The sequence below is a fragment of the Pistacia vera genome, unplaced genomic scaffold, assembly GCF_008641045.1.
Source record: "Pistacia vera cultivar Batoury unplaced genomic scaffold, PisVer_v2 Contig117, whole genome shotgun sequence".
NCBI classification, from domain to species: Eukaryota; Viridiplantae; Streptophyta; class Magnoliopsida; order Sapindales; family Anacardiaceae; genus Pistacia; species Pistacia vera.
Genome location: NW_022195215.1, coordinates 2,231,309 through 2,247,247, shown reverse-complemented (window position 1 = coordinate 2,247,247; position 15,939 = coordinate 2,231,309). Strand labels below are relative to the sequence as shown.

Genomic DNA, 15,939 nt, shown 5'->3' with positions numbered 1-15,939 from the left:
AAAAATTTTTTTGAATTGTAAAAGCATCTCCAACACCAGTCATAACCTCTAACTTTTTAATGTAGTTTCTACAATCTTTCTGTAGAAAAGACAAATTCTCAGACCCAGCTTCTACTACAAAGGAATTAAATTTTTATTGGGTCTAATCCCACCCTGTCGTTTACTTCGAGTTTCCTTTAGATGTACGGTTTTATTATTCGATTGGCCTTGAAAAATCTAGTTTTGCTAGGACTGTTGGTTCATAGTTATGATCAAGGACAACTGAACATATTACCAACTTGCATCAGAACGAAGCTACACCAATCCGGCCTTACAATCAGTTTTCTCACCGGATGCATTTTAAAGGCATTTCTAGAGATACATGTTGACTTCCCACTACAAGCACAAGAAAGTGTGCGTATTTCAACTTTCCATCATCTCCTTTGTTTGAAGATCTTATAATAGCTTCAAAACCCATTTTATTCCCTAGCTTCTATAGTATTGGAAAAGTCTATCAAATGAATCAAAATTCATTCCAGTCTAAGCTCCAATTCCTCTTCTACATTTCTTGCATCTTCTATTTCTTCCTAATTAGATATATAATACAGAATTAGAATATAATAATACTTAACAAAAACGTAGATATAGCATAAAAAATTATTATATTAATCAATAAAAAGAGATTACAAAGAAAATTACCTCAACGGCATTGAATTAGAAGAAGAGTTCTCTAATTTAGTTTTACTACATTCTTCCATCTTTGGTACTATGATTTAACATATTACCCTAAATAAAATACAAAAAACAAATATTCTATGTTTAAATATGATTCATTAATTCAATTAAAAATATAATATTAGTACTTCATGATCTTCTAGAGCAAACCACATTCAACTCAATTCCTAAGCAAAAGCAATTTTAGTTTCTAAAACATTCTACCCACTGCCACCACTTTAAACATCGTTGCACCACCACATTTTAAATGTTTAAAATTGATTCATGGCTTACAAGTTTATGTTGTTAATAAATATATTAAATGACTTTTACTTTGTAAATTTTAACTATAAGTAAATGAGTATTTCATTGATCTTACATTAACTTTTATGAACTGAATTCATTTTCACCCATGAAGAAATATAATGTTTATAATTTAAAACTATATTAAAAATCAATAAATAATATAAAATCTGTATACTCATAACTCTTTACACCTTTGAACAAAAATGGACCAACGACTTGGTGTAAAATAATGGAAAAATCTTATTTCAATACCATTATAGACCACATTCAAGTTCAACCAATACCACTTACCGTTGCAAAACCACATAATTAAGCCATCTAATGAAACTGACATTTCTTTAATCAAAGTAGATGTAGCTAAATTACAAAAGACCTGAAAAAAGGAAACATAAAGACCAAAAACAATGTAATAAATGAGCTAATGTTCTCTACTCATAGCAGGCCCAAAATCCAAATTACATATCTGCATTTTGACTTCTCTATGTAGGCACTAGTGAAATTCACTTTTACCTTAACAATCATATTGAGATACAACAGATCTCACCAAACAACTAGAATACAACTGAAAGCAACTAATCTTGTACCTAAAGGTCTTCCAGGAATCTGTAATGAACCAAACTGCAGAATCATATGGAAAATGGAGAACGTTTCTTGGTTATACACCCTTTACTTGAATGCTCCTCAACTTTCCAATGGGACCCTATAACACAACCAGTAAACATAGAACTAGAGCTAATCCACTTATTGATCAAACAGTCATGGTAATGATTCAGTCATTGAGAGTAAATAACATCATATTTCCAATGCAGAAATCATTTACAGACCACATTAATAGACTAGAATACATGCACACTACATTATTCCAAATAATGGCACATCATTGCCTAGGTCTAAATCAAATGCTATTTCAACCAAGGGCAAAAGACCACTTACCGTCCTTAATGCAACAAGAATCTTTCTCCATATCAACGTCCAAGTTCCAACCTCTGAGTAGGTAGGATTAAGAAATAAGTCAGCTCCAAACCAGAAAATTCCAAACATTTTATGAAGGAAAATGAAGATTACCTCTCGCAGCTTCTAGAACAAGACGATGGAGAAGAGCGCGAAGATGAAGAAGCGATGGAGATAGAAGAGCATGAAGAGGAAGAGAGAAGATGAGAAGAGTTGATAGCAGAAAAGCGCAAAGATGAAAAAGTGATGGAGATGGAAGAAATGAAGAAAGAGAGTGATGGAGATGGGAGAGCAGTTAGTAGAGCAGTTCCAAAACGGTAATGAGAGAGGCACAAGAGAAGCGTGGAGAAGAAGATTGAAATATTAAAATGATAAAATATTTAATGATGATGTGGCAAGTGATGATGTATTAGATGATGTGGCATTGCCATGTCACTTTGTAAAGTCTTCTTTGTATTTGCCTTTGTAATAGTATTGTTATTGTTACTTGTATCTGAATTATTGATAAAGAAGTAAAGAACTTGATTTTGATCCTTTGTTGCAAGACAGTAAGTCTCAGAATTTTGGCCTGTGTCCACTAGTTTAACTTTTATGATCCAATGATTTAATATTGGTTTATGTTGCTTTCATAATTTTATTTTATTACATTTCTCTTTAAAATACTACTAATTATTAATCCTTGTATTTACTGTATCTGATCTATTTTACTTTAGTATTGGAGTTTTGATGCAATTACATTAAATTAATTATTATTGATATAGTTCAATTAGATATTGTATGAAATATGATTTTTTAATATCATTTGAAAAACTGGAAGAACACTAAAAATTTCAAAATTTAAAAGAAATGTTTTCATTCGTCAGAAATATCAAATTCTCCAATTTTATTCCTTGAAAATAAAAACTAAAAATTACCGTGCGAACATTCACTTAAACAACTGCCGTCCCTACTTTACCTAATCTATGTGGTCCATCAATTGCCACCACCGACCGATAAGAATCCACACGTGTCAAAAAATCACCCACTGTAACTCTAGAACTAACTCCATTTTAACACCCATGTTTACCGATTCCAAACAGCTAATACCCTCAAAACTAGGGGTGAGCGGTTCTGATACCCTGCCTTTTTCGGGAACCGGAACCGGAACCGCACAGTACAGGTTCCCAAAAAAAGGAACCAAAATCGGAACCGCACGTACAGGTTCTTCAATTCAAGGAACCGGAACCTAAAATGCAGGTTCCGGTTCCTTTCCGGGTACCCTGTAAAAATCAATTACCCCCCTATCAGTTTAAAAAATAACAAAAACACCTAAAGTTTACAAATACACCCCTAACAAATTTTCGTTATTCATTCTTTTGTATCCAATGTAACTCATAACCTGTAATCTCTAAGCAACACTTGAATTCAATCAATTCATCACATTCACATAAAATTCGTCAATCAAACCAAAACACAAACAATTATTCATCACAATTCACATAAAATAACTTCACCAAAATCATTTAAACAAACAACAATTCTTAATACTATTACTAACATTGCCATTTGCCAGGGTCTTTGATAAGTTAATAAATTATTAATGTTTATAAATTTATTAATTTAATGTTATAATTGGTTAATTGGGATTTATAAATAACCAAATATAATTTAGTAATTTAATATTAGAAACAAGTAATGTTATAATTAAATAGTGACATACTACAATGTAAATTGTAATGTTTAATTAATTAAGTGATCATACTACAATGTAAATTGTAATGTTATAATTATTAAGTAATATATTTTTAATTATAATGTAATTTATATTAATTAAATTGTTAATCATTTAATTAAGTATTTAATATTGTTTAATATGAATGTTAAATTATTAATAATCTACCATAAATTTATAATATAATGTTATAATTAATAAATTATAATAATTCGATTAAAATTGTGCAAATTAGTAAATTACTAATGTTTATAATATAATGTCATAATCATTAAGTAATCATTTAATTATGTAATGTTATATTAATATATGATCATACTATAAATGTATATGTATGTAATGAATTAAGATCATACTACAAATATAATATTAATATTATAATTAATTAAATTTCAAATCATTAATTATATACTAATGTTTATAATGGAATGTTATAATTGATTAAGTAATCATATTACAAATATATAAAGTATGTTATAATTAATTAAATTTTTAATCGTTTAATTAGTAATGTAATAGTATAGTAATTACTAATGTTTATAATGTAATGTTATAATTCATAACTAATTAAGTAATTATGTATCATTTAACTATATAATGCATAATTAAGTAAGTGATCAAATATAATGTAATATAATAATATTATAATTTAATTAGTAATTATTTAACTAAATGTAATGCTTAATTAATGTTATAAGGTATGTTATAATAATTAAATTTCTTATCATTTAATTAAGTATTGTGCTAATGTTTATGTAGTAATAGTAATTACTAATGTTTAAATAAATATCATAACTCATATCAATTAAGTAATTATTAATTATGTAAGTTATATTAATTTATGATCATACTATAAATATTATAATGTAATGTTAATAATTAAGTAATCATACTACAATCTTAATTTAATATTATAATTATTAAATTTCAAATCATTTAATTAATATACTAATGTTATAATGGATGTAAATTGATTAAGTAATCATATTACAAATATATAAGTAATGTTATAATTAATTAAATTTTTAATCGTTTAATTAAGTAATGTAATAGTATAGTAATTACTATGTTTATAATGTAATGTTATAAATTCATAACTAATTAAGTAATTATGTAATCATTAACTATAATCATAATTAAGTAGTAATCATAATATAATGTAATATTATAATATTATAATTATGAGTAATTATTTAACTATAATGTAATGCTTAATTAATATTTATATGAAATGTTTATAAGATAATGTTATAATAATTAAATTTCTTATCATTCAATTAAGTATTGTGCATGTTTATATAGTAAATTAGTAATTACTAATTTTAAAATATAATTCATAACTCATAATCAATCAAGTAATTATTTAATTATGTAATGTTAATTACTTATATGTCATACTATAATAGTATAATGTAATGTTATAATGAATAAATATCATACTATAATCTATAATTTAATATTATAATATTAAATTTCAATCATTTGATTAATATACTAATGTTTTATAATAAATGTTATAATTGATTAAGTATTATATTAAAATATTAAGGTAATGTTATAATTAATTAAATTTTTAATCGTTTAATTAGTAATGTAATAATATAGAAATTAGTAAATTACTAATGTTTATAATGTAATGTTATAAATTCATAACTAATTAGTAATAATGTAATCATTTAACTATGTAATGCTATAATTAAGTAAGTGATCATATATATAATGTAATATAATAATATTATAATTTAATTGAGTAATATTTACTATAATGTAATGTTTAATTAATGTTTATAATGAAATGTTTATAGGTAATGTTATAATTAATTAAATTTCTTATCATTCAATTAAGTATTGTGCTAATGTTTATGTAGCAAATTAGTAATTACTAATGTTTAAAACATAATATCATAACTCATAATCAATTAAGTAATTATTTAATTATGTAATTTTATAATTATTATATATCATACTATAATGAATGTTATAGTGAATTAACTATTAAATAATCAACATAAATTTTTAATGTATATTATAATTAATTAAATTTTTAATCTTTAATTAAGTTTGTACTAATGTTTATAATAAAGTCAATTAATTAAGTAGTAATCAATTATAATGCTATATTAATTTATTATAAATCAATTAAGTAATGTTATAAAATTATAATTAATTAAGTAATCATTTAACTATAATGTAATGTTATATTGATTAAGTATGATATTTAACTAGTAATATTTATTATGTTTATCAATTTATCATATATAATTAATTAATTACTAATTTATTATAGATATACTTAGAACTTGATAATTGAAGTAAATAACTAAATATTACTCAATCAATATACTATTTTATTCAAAAATAATTCTTTTAATAACATAAATTGTAAAAACTTTTAATGGATCATAATTCCAATTATTCACTTAACTGATCAAAACTTTAATATTAATGTATTATATATATTAAAGCTTTTAATATGGTGTATTTATATGTAATAAGTATAATTGTATTCGTATTTATTTATTAGGTTATTCTAAAAATTTAACTTTTTCTATTTTAAATTTTTTTATAGGTAAAATAATAGACTCCCCATTATTTACATTTCACAAATATTTCATTATAGTCCAGGTTCCAAAATAGGTCCTAAACAGTTCCAAAATAGGTTCCAATATAGGTTCCAAACAGGTTCCAAAACAAGTTCAAAACATTCCAAAACAGGTTCCAAACAGGTTCAAAAACAGTTCCAAACAGGTTCCAAAACAGTTTCCAAACAGGTTCCAAACAGTACCCCTTACAGGTTCCAAACGTACCCTTTTTACAGGTTCCGGTTCCGTTCCTCCGGGGGTAAGAATCGGAACCGGAACCGCACAGTACGGTTCCAAAAATTGGAACCAGAACCTACCGCACAGTGCAGGTTCTGGGTAGATTCCGGTTCCAGTTCCGGTTCTTACCCCGTTTCCGGTTCTACCCGTTACCCGTGCTCACCCCTACTCAAAACCACAACTATAAACTCTAATCATGTGACAAAGCACGTTTCTCGAAATCAACGTGATTATGTGGACCATCATTTATCTATGATATTATTTCCTCCGAAAAGCTCATCCTTCTCGTGGTCTCGGAACATCCGATCTTGACTAATCTGCTACTTTCCCATTTTACCCTTCCCTCTCTTCCCTGTAAACACAAATAACTTTCAATATTCTCTTCGTATCACTCTGTGCTTCGGCATATAACTGTATCCATCATGGCCAAGATCAAGATTGGGATTAACGGTATACATTTAGTCTTCTCAATTCTCTAATATGTTCACGTTATTTAATTCTACAAGTTTACACGTTCAGATGTTCTGTTTTATCTTTTTTCGTTGATTTTTGTTTTTCTTTTTTGATGAAGGATTCGGAAGAATCGGACGTTTGGTGCGAGAGTTGCTTTGGAAAGAGACGACGTTGAGCTTGTCGCTGTCAATGATCCTTTCATTACAACCGACTACATGGTACGGGCTTTTACTGTTATAATCTATGTATAATAAATGTTGCTCCAACGTGTATATTTATATACACACACACAACACAATAAGAAATGATAATGATTTGAAGCCTCTAATAAAATTGAATACAATGTGCTGACGATGATTTAATTGGGAGATGTAGACGTACATGTTCAAGTTATGGCTTTTCTGGGCAATGGAATAAACACGAACTCAAGTCAAGGACTCAAAGACTTTGCTTTTTGGAGATAAACCCGTCACTGTTTTTGGTGTCAGTATTAATAATATCGTCGTCCATCATTCTGCATTTTATTCTTTACGATCAAACACTTATAAATCATGATACAGAAATTGTTACTTAATTTGTTATACAATGAAAATTAGATCCTGAGGAGATCCCATGGGGTAGACTGGAGCTGAATACGTTATAGACTCCACTAGAGTTTTTACTGACAAGGACAAGTTGCTGCTCACTTAAGGTTTTATATTATATTGCTCACCTGTTCTTTTGTTTTGTCTATTATCTAACTATGATATCGTTGCTTCTGTTACATCTGATATCGAATTTGATAGATTTTTTAATTACAGCTCTCTTTTTCTTGTCTTTTATTTTATGGCAGCTACGTTCTGCAAAGCAGTTTTATTAATTGTGGAATTAGCATTGCTTTTATTGAACGTGGTTAATCGTGTAAAACATTTGCTCTTCCATAGTGTTAACTGCTTCTTCTCCAAGTAATACATTTAAGTATTTTTCTAATTTATAAAATGCTTTTATTTCTCAAATAAATCAATTACTGAACTAAATACTATTTTTACAAATTAATTTATAATTCTATAATTCAATTAAAATAAAAATAGCGAGTAAGTTCCCTCTCACAATTATTATGAGAAACGATTTTTGACTGACTAAGATTAATTTAAAGTTATATATTTAAATTAAAGATAAAAATGAAGATATCTTAAAATAAACTTTTAAAAAATAATAATAAATATAAAGAGTTCATAAGTTCTGGACCCTAAAAGAAATTTTGGGCCTAAAAAAGATCCGAGTGGAACCCGACACACTTGCTGCTCGGTTCTATTTTCGTTGCTTTGGTTCATAAACCCTACGTCAAAATCTTGGGAATCCCGAAACGGTAATTATCCTTTTTCTTTTTTCATTTTGTGGGTTACTTCAAAAATGTGCATGGAGATGGCTGTACCTTTCCTCGGTAAGGTATCTCTAGATCCAAAGCTTTGCAAGGTAGCCGAAGAAGGAAGACCTTGCTTTGCTTATTAGAAATGTGGGATGAGTGTCCCTGCATGAAGAGTATTATCGAGAAACTACTGGCTGCAAACCAGTGGAACCAAGAACTGCAAATGAACGAGTACGATGATTGTCCATCACTGATTATCTTCGCCACCTGATTGCAGCGGATCCAACTTTTTTTTACGTCTTTGTTTAGACCTTATTTATAGTTCTCGTTAGACTTTTTGTTTTAAATTTTTTTATGCAATTTACAAATATTGTTCAAAGGTGCTCAACTTACCATAAATCATTTTGTTTTGTGGTACTTGAACTGTCTTGTATTATGAGATCCTTGCACTACTCTTACAAAGCCAAAAACAAAGAAGGCATTACAAAGTGACGTGGTAGGTGACGTGCAATGCCACATCATCTAACATGTCATCACTTGCCACATCATCATTAAATATTTATTTTTTATTACTTCTTCTCTATTTTTTTTTATTTACTTTATCATTTCAATATTTCAATTTTTCAATCTTCTTTTCCATCGCTTTCTCTTTCGCTCTCGTCTTTGGTTCTCCATCGCTCTCTTCATCTCCATCTCTCTTCTCCGTTGCTCTGTTCTCCTATCAGCTCTTCATCTCATTCGGTCAGTTTTCCTATCAGCTCTTCATCTCCATCACTCTCTTCATCTCCATCGCGCTCTTTCGCACTCTTCTCCCCGTTGACAAACCAAACCCTAACCCTAACCACTGAAATCATAGAAAGTCCAGCCCTGTCATTTCATAGCTTATAAAATCTCAAAATAAAGAAGTGAATAGAGTGACCGCTATGGATTTTACAAAATTTTGTCGCCACCTTTGCCATAGCTCTTCGCCGGAGCTGTGTGAGTCTCTTACAACAGATCCCAAGTCCTCTTGCAATTGAGTTTATGTTGACCTTGATACTAATTTTTTTCTCAATCGATGCTCTTAATTTTTTTTTCGTTGCATCTTAATGAATTGCATGATACTGTTACCATTTGACACTGTTTTTTAAATGGCATCATCTATGTTTGTCGGGATCTACTATGTATATTGTAAATGGTATCAATATATGATATTTTCTGTTTTCCTGATTGGCTGCTATGTTCTTGCTGTTTTTTTGGGTTATTGCTTGTTTTGGTTGTTGTTGTGACTGTTCATACTTGGTGTAGTGTTTTGGTTGTTGTTGGCTGTTTTCCTGATTGGCTGCTATGCGAATGGGTGAAGTGGTTTTGAGCAGTGAAGAAGCAATGGAAATGGAGTTGGAGACAGAGAAGAACGAGACTAAGAAGGATGGCTCGTCTGAGGTGGTTAGGTGGGAAATATTTGAGGTGGAATTGTAGTGAACGTGGATAAACCAATTACTAATGAAATTTCGACATCTGAATCTGAAAAGGAAGCTGGCATTTTTGACATGGATTTGTCTAATTTAGATGCCTTTGGACGAAATTTTTCTTTCTCCGAGCTGCTAGTTCATTTTGATCTCGACTGCGAAGGAATTGGTTATCCTTGCCAGCCAACTGTGGATACTTGTGCTTCTGTGGACAATATTTCAGGGTATTTGTTCCCTTTGTCATGTTGATTATTTAATGTCTTAGTATTCTCCACTATTTTATACACCACTATACACTTCACCAGATATGTTATACTTCACATAATATGCAGGTCATCTCATGAATCTGGGGATGCCAATCTGGAGGCTGATCAAGTTGTGTCAGAATATTCATCTACACTGACAGAAGTTCTTTCAGGAAAAGACATGAATGTTGAAGGTGATTTAGACTTACCTATTTGATTTGATTTTAATCATTTCAAGTTATGTATTTATCTTGTAAATTTTCATTTTGCAGGCTCTGAAACCCTAACTGTATTAAAATCAATAACAAAATGCATAAGAATTTTAAGTCCTGGTAATTTATTGCTCCTTACTTTTAAGTTTTGCTTTCCTCTCTTTTCAATACTGGGGATAAACTTGTATTTTCATTGTTCTGCATACCAAAATTTAGTTTGGAGTTCTAAAATTGATGTTTTGCTTATGAAATGCAGCAAAAGGTCGCAGGAGTTCTTTGGATTAGAAATTTTTTTCAGCAAGAAACTAATTCTTTTTGAAGATTAAGATGACTTATTGCTGACACGGTACCAATACAGTACTTACATCAAAGATGCTGGACTGTGATCTTAATTCTTTGTTACACGTTACTTAACATCTCTTTAGTATTCCCACATAATTTTAGTTGAAAGATTGGGCAAAGCAAAGTACCCTTCAGCTTGCTAATCAAATACTTATCTTTGTCCACTTGTATTCTGCCTATATTGATTTAGTGGTGATTGTAAATTTCTGATGAAGGTTACTAATAACATTTGATAATGAAGTAGAAACTTCTTGCATAAAATCTTTGTTATTTATTTATCCAGGCTTCCAATTAAAATTGGTTTATGGTGCATCTACCAAAAAAGTAAATATCTCACGGCTATTTATGGCACAGTTAGGGGTGTTCACGAGCTGAATTTTTGGCTTAACGAGTTAGCTCATGAAATAGGATAAAGAAACGAGCCGAGTTTGAGCCGAGTTGAGCTGTAGATTTTATGGCTCGGCTTAGCTCGTAATGAATTTAAAAGTATTTTGAGTCGATGTGCGAGTCAATTTCGAGCTGGCTCACGAGCTGGTCCAGAAAATTCAATTTTTTTTTTGGCATAAGCCCTTTTAATACTGTTAGTAATCAAGTATTGGAAAAGGTAATAAAACAATATATTTTCATTGTAAAGTTAATAAAGTAACTGACATCCTTATCACATCTTTTTGACTTTTACATTGTTTTACACAAACCAATGTTTTTCATCTGACTTTGGCACTTTGCATATCTTCGATCTGAATCTTCATCTTTTTGACTTTTACATTGTTTTACACAAACTAATGTTTTTCATCTGACTTTGGCACTTTGCATATCTTCGATCTGAATCTTCAATGCCAATGATGCCTAAAAGTATCACACAAGTTAAAGAAGAAAAGACAGCGACACCACGTCGGTCAACGACAACAACACAATCAATACACAATCACTTTCACAGGAAAAAACCACCTGTTATAAAAGATAGTTCACAAAAATCATGAGAAGCTAATGGGTTTCACAAAAATCAATCATACATAAATAACAACAACTCAACAAGATTCAAAACAATCAAACTTATTGCGAACAAGACGATGGTCGACAACAGAGCAGCTGGGTTTTACAGCGAGGACAGAAAAGGAAAACAAGTAGATTTCAGTGACAACGAGAGTTGGAAGGGTAGATGGGTTTGACGGCGGCGAGTCTGCAACAAACACTCTAGCGAAGCAGATGGTATTGACGACGACGACAGGGTACACCGGAGACGGCTTGAAAATGTGTTGACAATTTTTGGAATTGGTTTGATTTTAAGGCAAATAGTTCATGTCAACGATTTTAGGGATTTTAAAATCAGTGGGTCTTTGTCATTTTTGAAAACTTTTTGTTTTAAAAATTTTAGTGTAATCCCTCATATTCAGTAAACCCCCCAAAACCCCTCACTTATTCGAGCCAGGCTCGACTCGTGAGCCTGACGAGCCAAGCTGAGGTAGGCTCGAACTCGGATCATTCTCTCTCACGAACTGAGTTGAGCCGTTAATGAGCCAAACTCGAGTCGAGCCGAGCTGACTCGCGAGCGGCTCGGTTTGTTAACCAGCCCTAGGCACAGGTTCTAATTATGGCATTGGTTTGATACAAGTTTCATAAATTGTGTGATTGATCACCATGAAGAATGGCTAAGAAATTTCACTTCTCTCCCACATGAAAAGAAGACAATTAACCTCTCTAAAGATGTTTTACTTTATCATTATGCGTTTCCATTTCTGATAATCTGTTTCCTCTAAAGATTTGATCCAATTTCTAGATTGAATCTTACACACAGCTGAAGTCCCATGTAGACCTGGCAATATTTTGCCCCGAAACAAAAGTAATTCATACAGGTAAAGGAAAGTAATTGCTTCTCTTTTAATTTCAATTTAGCGTATTTCTTGAGAAACTTCCATTAAAGAATTATCTTCATGAACAAAATTACTCTTTGTTTTACATTTCGGTTAAGCTAAATATTTCTCCAATTTCTCCACTTCCTCTCGACTTCCAATGTAGAGCGGAACACGCTAATGTATCTATTGAAAGGAAACAACCAAAGCATCTTAGTACCTAAGTTTAGCAAGAAAAGTGCATAAACTCATAAGAATGTCCTCACCTCAGTTGGTTGAATGTCAAGTACTCTTTGATAGTCGTCTGATCTTTTTCCTCCAGCTTGTTCCACAATGAAGCTCATCGGTGCACACTCATACAAGAGCCTCAGCTTCTCATTCTTGCTCTTCTTGTCTCTGGGGTACCCGTAAATGTCGCCATAGAGAAGGGTCCGATAGAAGTCACCAACCAGGCTGCCAATATACTTGTAAGACAAGAAGACAACTGAAACTTAAGCATTAGAGTTTCGTAAAATATGAATAAGAATAGTAATGCAAAAGAATCCTAATCTTGTTAGAAAGAAGATGAATGAAATTGTCAACAGTGACATGCAAGTTTAGGACCAAAGGAAATGCTAATATGCAGTTCCAGAAGAAGTGCCTTAAACTGATATATGTAACTGCTGTGGGAAATTATTCATGTGAGTGTCATCCAATTAATGCTAACTATTCTGACAATCAATAAATAATTAATCTGACTACTTGTGAATATTATTCATTCTTTACTAATCCCTCTCACACAACTAGTAAGACCACCACTATGATAAGTGGCAAGGATCACACCATAAAGACATGCAAAACACTATAGAAAATGTAGCAACCAAGCTGCAATAACAGAGAGAACTGCAAAAAACCAACCTCCCCTGGAAGAGCCTCATCACTAGTACCAAATATCCCTGCAGTCACACAAACAAAAACACAGAGGTGTTGCATCTCCAGACCCCTTTAGTATGCTACAACTGCTACTACGTTGCAACAGTCCCAAAACCTCCCCTGAAAACCTATACAGAATTGAGCCAACTATAACCACATATAACAGGCCCGAGCTTCACAATAGCACACAAACACAATAGAAACAAAAAATGCAGCTTACAAGCTATAAATCCATAAAATTCTCCCAAAACCAAACTTCTTTACAAAACACTGCACATACAGCAAAAAAGGTGCAGTATTCAAGCTGCAGCAAAAATAGATATCAAAGGACACTAATCACGTACTGAAATCTCACAAGCTTCGGTATCCAACAATGGTGCAATTATATAACAAAAGTCATGTTATCTATCAATAAATAGAATAAAAATAAGAAAATAATCAACAAAATTGATAATTACTAAATTTTTACTTTCAACTTTTTTATCCTTTTCCTATTTTTGCAATTTCTTCTTTTTTATTTTGCAAAGAATTTGTTCAACCTTCAACTGCTTTCTTTCTAATGGAGGATGACCTTTGCTACGAACAGCCCGTGGACTAAGAATATTACAATTCCCTTCTTTGGAAGTATCATCAACACTTTCACAATTCATTCTACTATTAGCTGACATGTTTTCTCTTTTACCATTCTTGCCAACACCTTCATTCGACATCAATTTTTTCTTAAGATCATTGATCACTTTTATCACCATATTACAATCATCCTTACTGTTTGATGCTAAGTCTGCTACAGTAGAAAATAAATTAGACAAGTGATCAAATCGTTGTCTTTCAAGATTGATGCTCCAATTATTATAACTTATTTTAACCCTGGTGTGACATGTGTTTATATTTTTCCTCCATCGCCTTAAAATGTACTTTTCTGGTACATGAGAAATTTCCTTGTGAATCAACATCACAATTGCATGTCGACATAAGATTCCTTTAAACTCAAACAATTGACAATTGCAACGAACATCACAAGTTGCTTCGTTAAAACATATCACAAAAGGGACACGACGATAAGTCTCTCCAACCCTAACATCTTCTTTTATTATAAATTCCATGTAGGAATCATTCTCTTTGAAAGAAGATATTTCACAATAGAGCTTAGCAGTAAGCTCTTGTTGAAACTCTTTGAATTTCGCAATGGTATATGCATCTTGAAATTGTTTCTCAATACCATAACTGCTTATGCAAGGGATCCATGATTTGAAAGATTTAAAATTAGCCTCCGTTTCTTTCTCCACTTTATCATGCAATGCATTCTCATACTGTTCCACAAACTATTTTAAGGTGGTTTTTGAATTAACATATCCATCAAAAAATGCATGCATATTTTTACTACATTGAGTGGTAGACATACCTGCCTAGAAAGTATATTTTACAAATGCTGGCACCCAACGTCGTCTTTTATTATACAATCCAAGTAACTATTCATTGGCCTAAAGGTTGTGTTCTTCAATGGACCTATTCCAGTGTTCTTCAAACTCCCCATGTGTCAATGAATCATACACTGCATTTTTTAAAGAAAACTTAATAGAATCATATTGGGTATAACCTTTTAACTTTTCAGGTAATTTCTTCATTATATGCCACAAACACCATCTATGTCATGTACCCGGGAACACAATCTCAATTGCATTTTACATTGCCTTATCTTGATCAGTGATTATTGCCTTTGGAACACAATTCATCATACATGCAAGCCAAGATTGAAAAAGCCATACAAATGTCTTTGTGTCTTCGTTAGAGATTAACTCACAACTAAACAATGTTGAATATCCATGATGATCAACATCAACAAAAGCCGCAAACGACATATCATACTTATTGGTCAAATATGTAGTGTCGAATGTCACAACGTCACCGAATTCTTTAAATGCAGTCCTACTTCTTGCATCCACCCATAGAACATTCTTTAATCGACCCTCTTCATCTAAATCCATTATGTAGAAGAAATTTGAATTCTCATTTTGCATTTTCAAAAAATATTTTTGAATTGTAGAAGCATTTCCAAAATCAAGTCGTAGCCTCTTAACTTTTTTAATGTAGTTTCTACAATCTTTCTGTAGAAAAGACAAATTCTCAAGACCACTAGCTTCTACTACAAAGGAATTGAAATTTTTATTAGGTCTAATATCAACCCTATCGTTTACTTCGAGTTTCCTTTTGATGTATGGTTTTATTATTCGATTGGCCTTGAAAAATCTAGTTTTGCTAGGACTGTTGAGTTCATAGTTATGATCAAGGACAACTGAACATATTTGCCAACTTCCATCAGAACGTAAAGCTGCACCAATCCGGGCCTTACAATCAGTTTTCATCACCGGATGCATTTTAAAGGCATTTCTAGAGATACATGTTGACTTCCCACTACAAGCACAAGAAAGTGTTGCGTATTTCAACTTTCCATCATCTCCTTTGTTTGAAGATCTTATAATAGCTTCAAAACCCATTTTATTCCTATAGCTTCTATAGTATTGGAAAAGTCTATCAAATGAATCAAAATTCATTCCAGGCTTAAGCTCCAATTCCTCTTCTACATTTCTTGCATCTTCTATTTCTTCCTAATTAGATATTATAATAGCCAGAATTAGAATATAATAATAC

The 15,939-nt window shown here is 31.1% G+C and overlaps 1 protein-coding gene and 1 pseudogene across 3 annotated transcripts; both read left to right on the top strand.

Annotated features, from left to right (window-relative positions):
* Window positions 1–6,902: 6,902 nt before the first annotated feature.
* LOC116106692 lies at window positions 6,903–7,623 on the top strand (annotated as a pseudogene).
* Window positions 7,624–9,354: 1,731 nt separating this feature from the next.
* LOC116106105 lies at window positions 9,355–10,536 on the top strand. Of its 3 annotated transcripts, none has more exons than XM_031392461.1 (4): window positions 9,355–9,953; window positions 10,062–10,168; window positions 10,247–10,306; window positions 10,443–10,521. In XM_031392461.1, the coding sequence occupies exons 1-4, from the start codon at window positions 9,811–9,813 to the stop codon at window positions 10,469–10,471; spliced, it is 339 nt and encodes a 112-aa protein (XP_031248321.1). In that variant the 5' UTR covers window positions 9,355–9,810; the 3' UTR covers window positions 10,472–10,521. The 3 variants fall into 3 exon arrangements, with proteins under 3 accessions (XP_031248321.1, XP_031248327.1, XP_031248332.1); XM_031392467.1 differs by having other exon boundaries at window positions 10,449–10,503; XM_031392472.1 differs by lacking the exon at window positions 10,247–10,306 and having other exon boundaries at window positions 10,443–10,536.
* The last annotated feature ends 5,403 nt before the right edge of the window (window positions 10,537–15,939 follow it).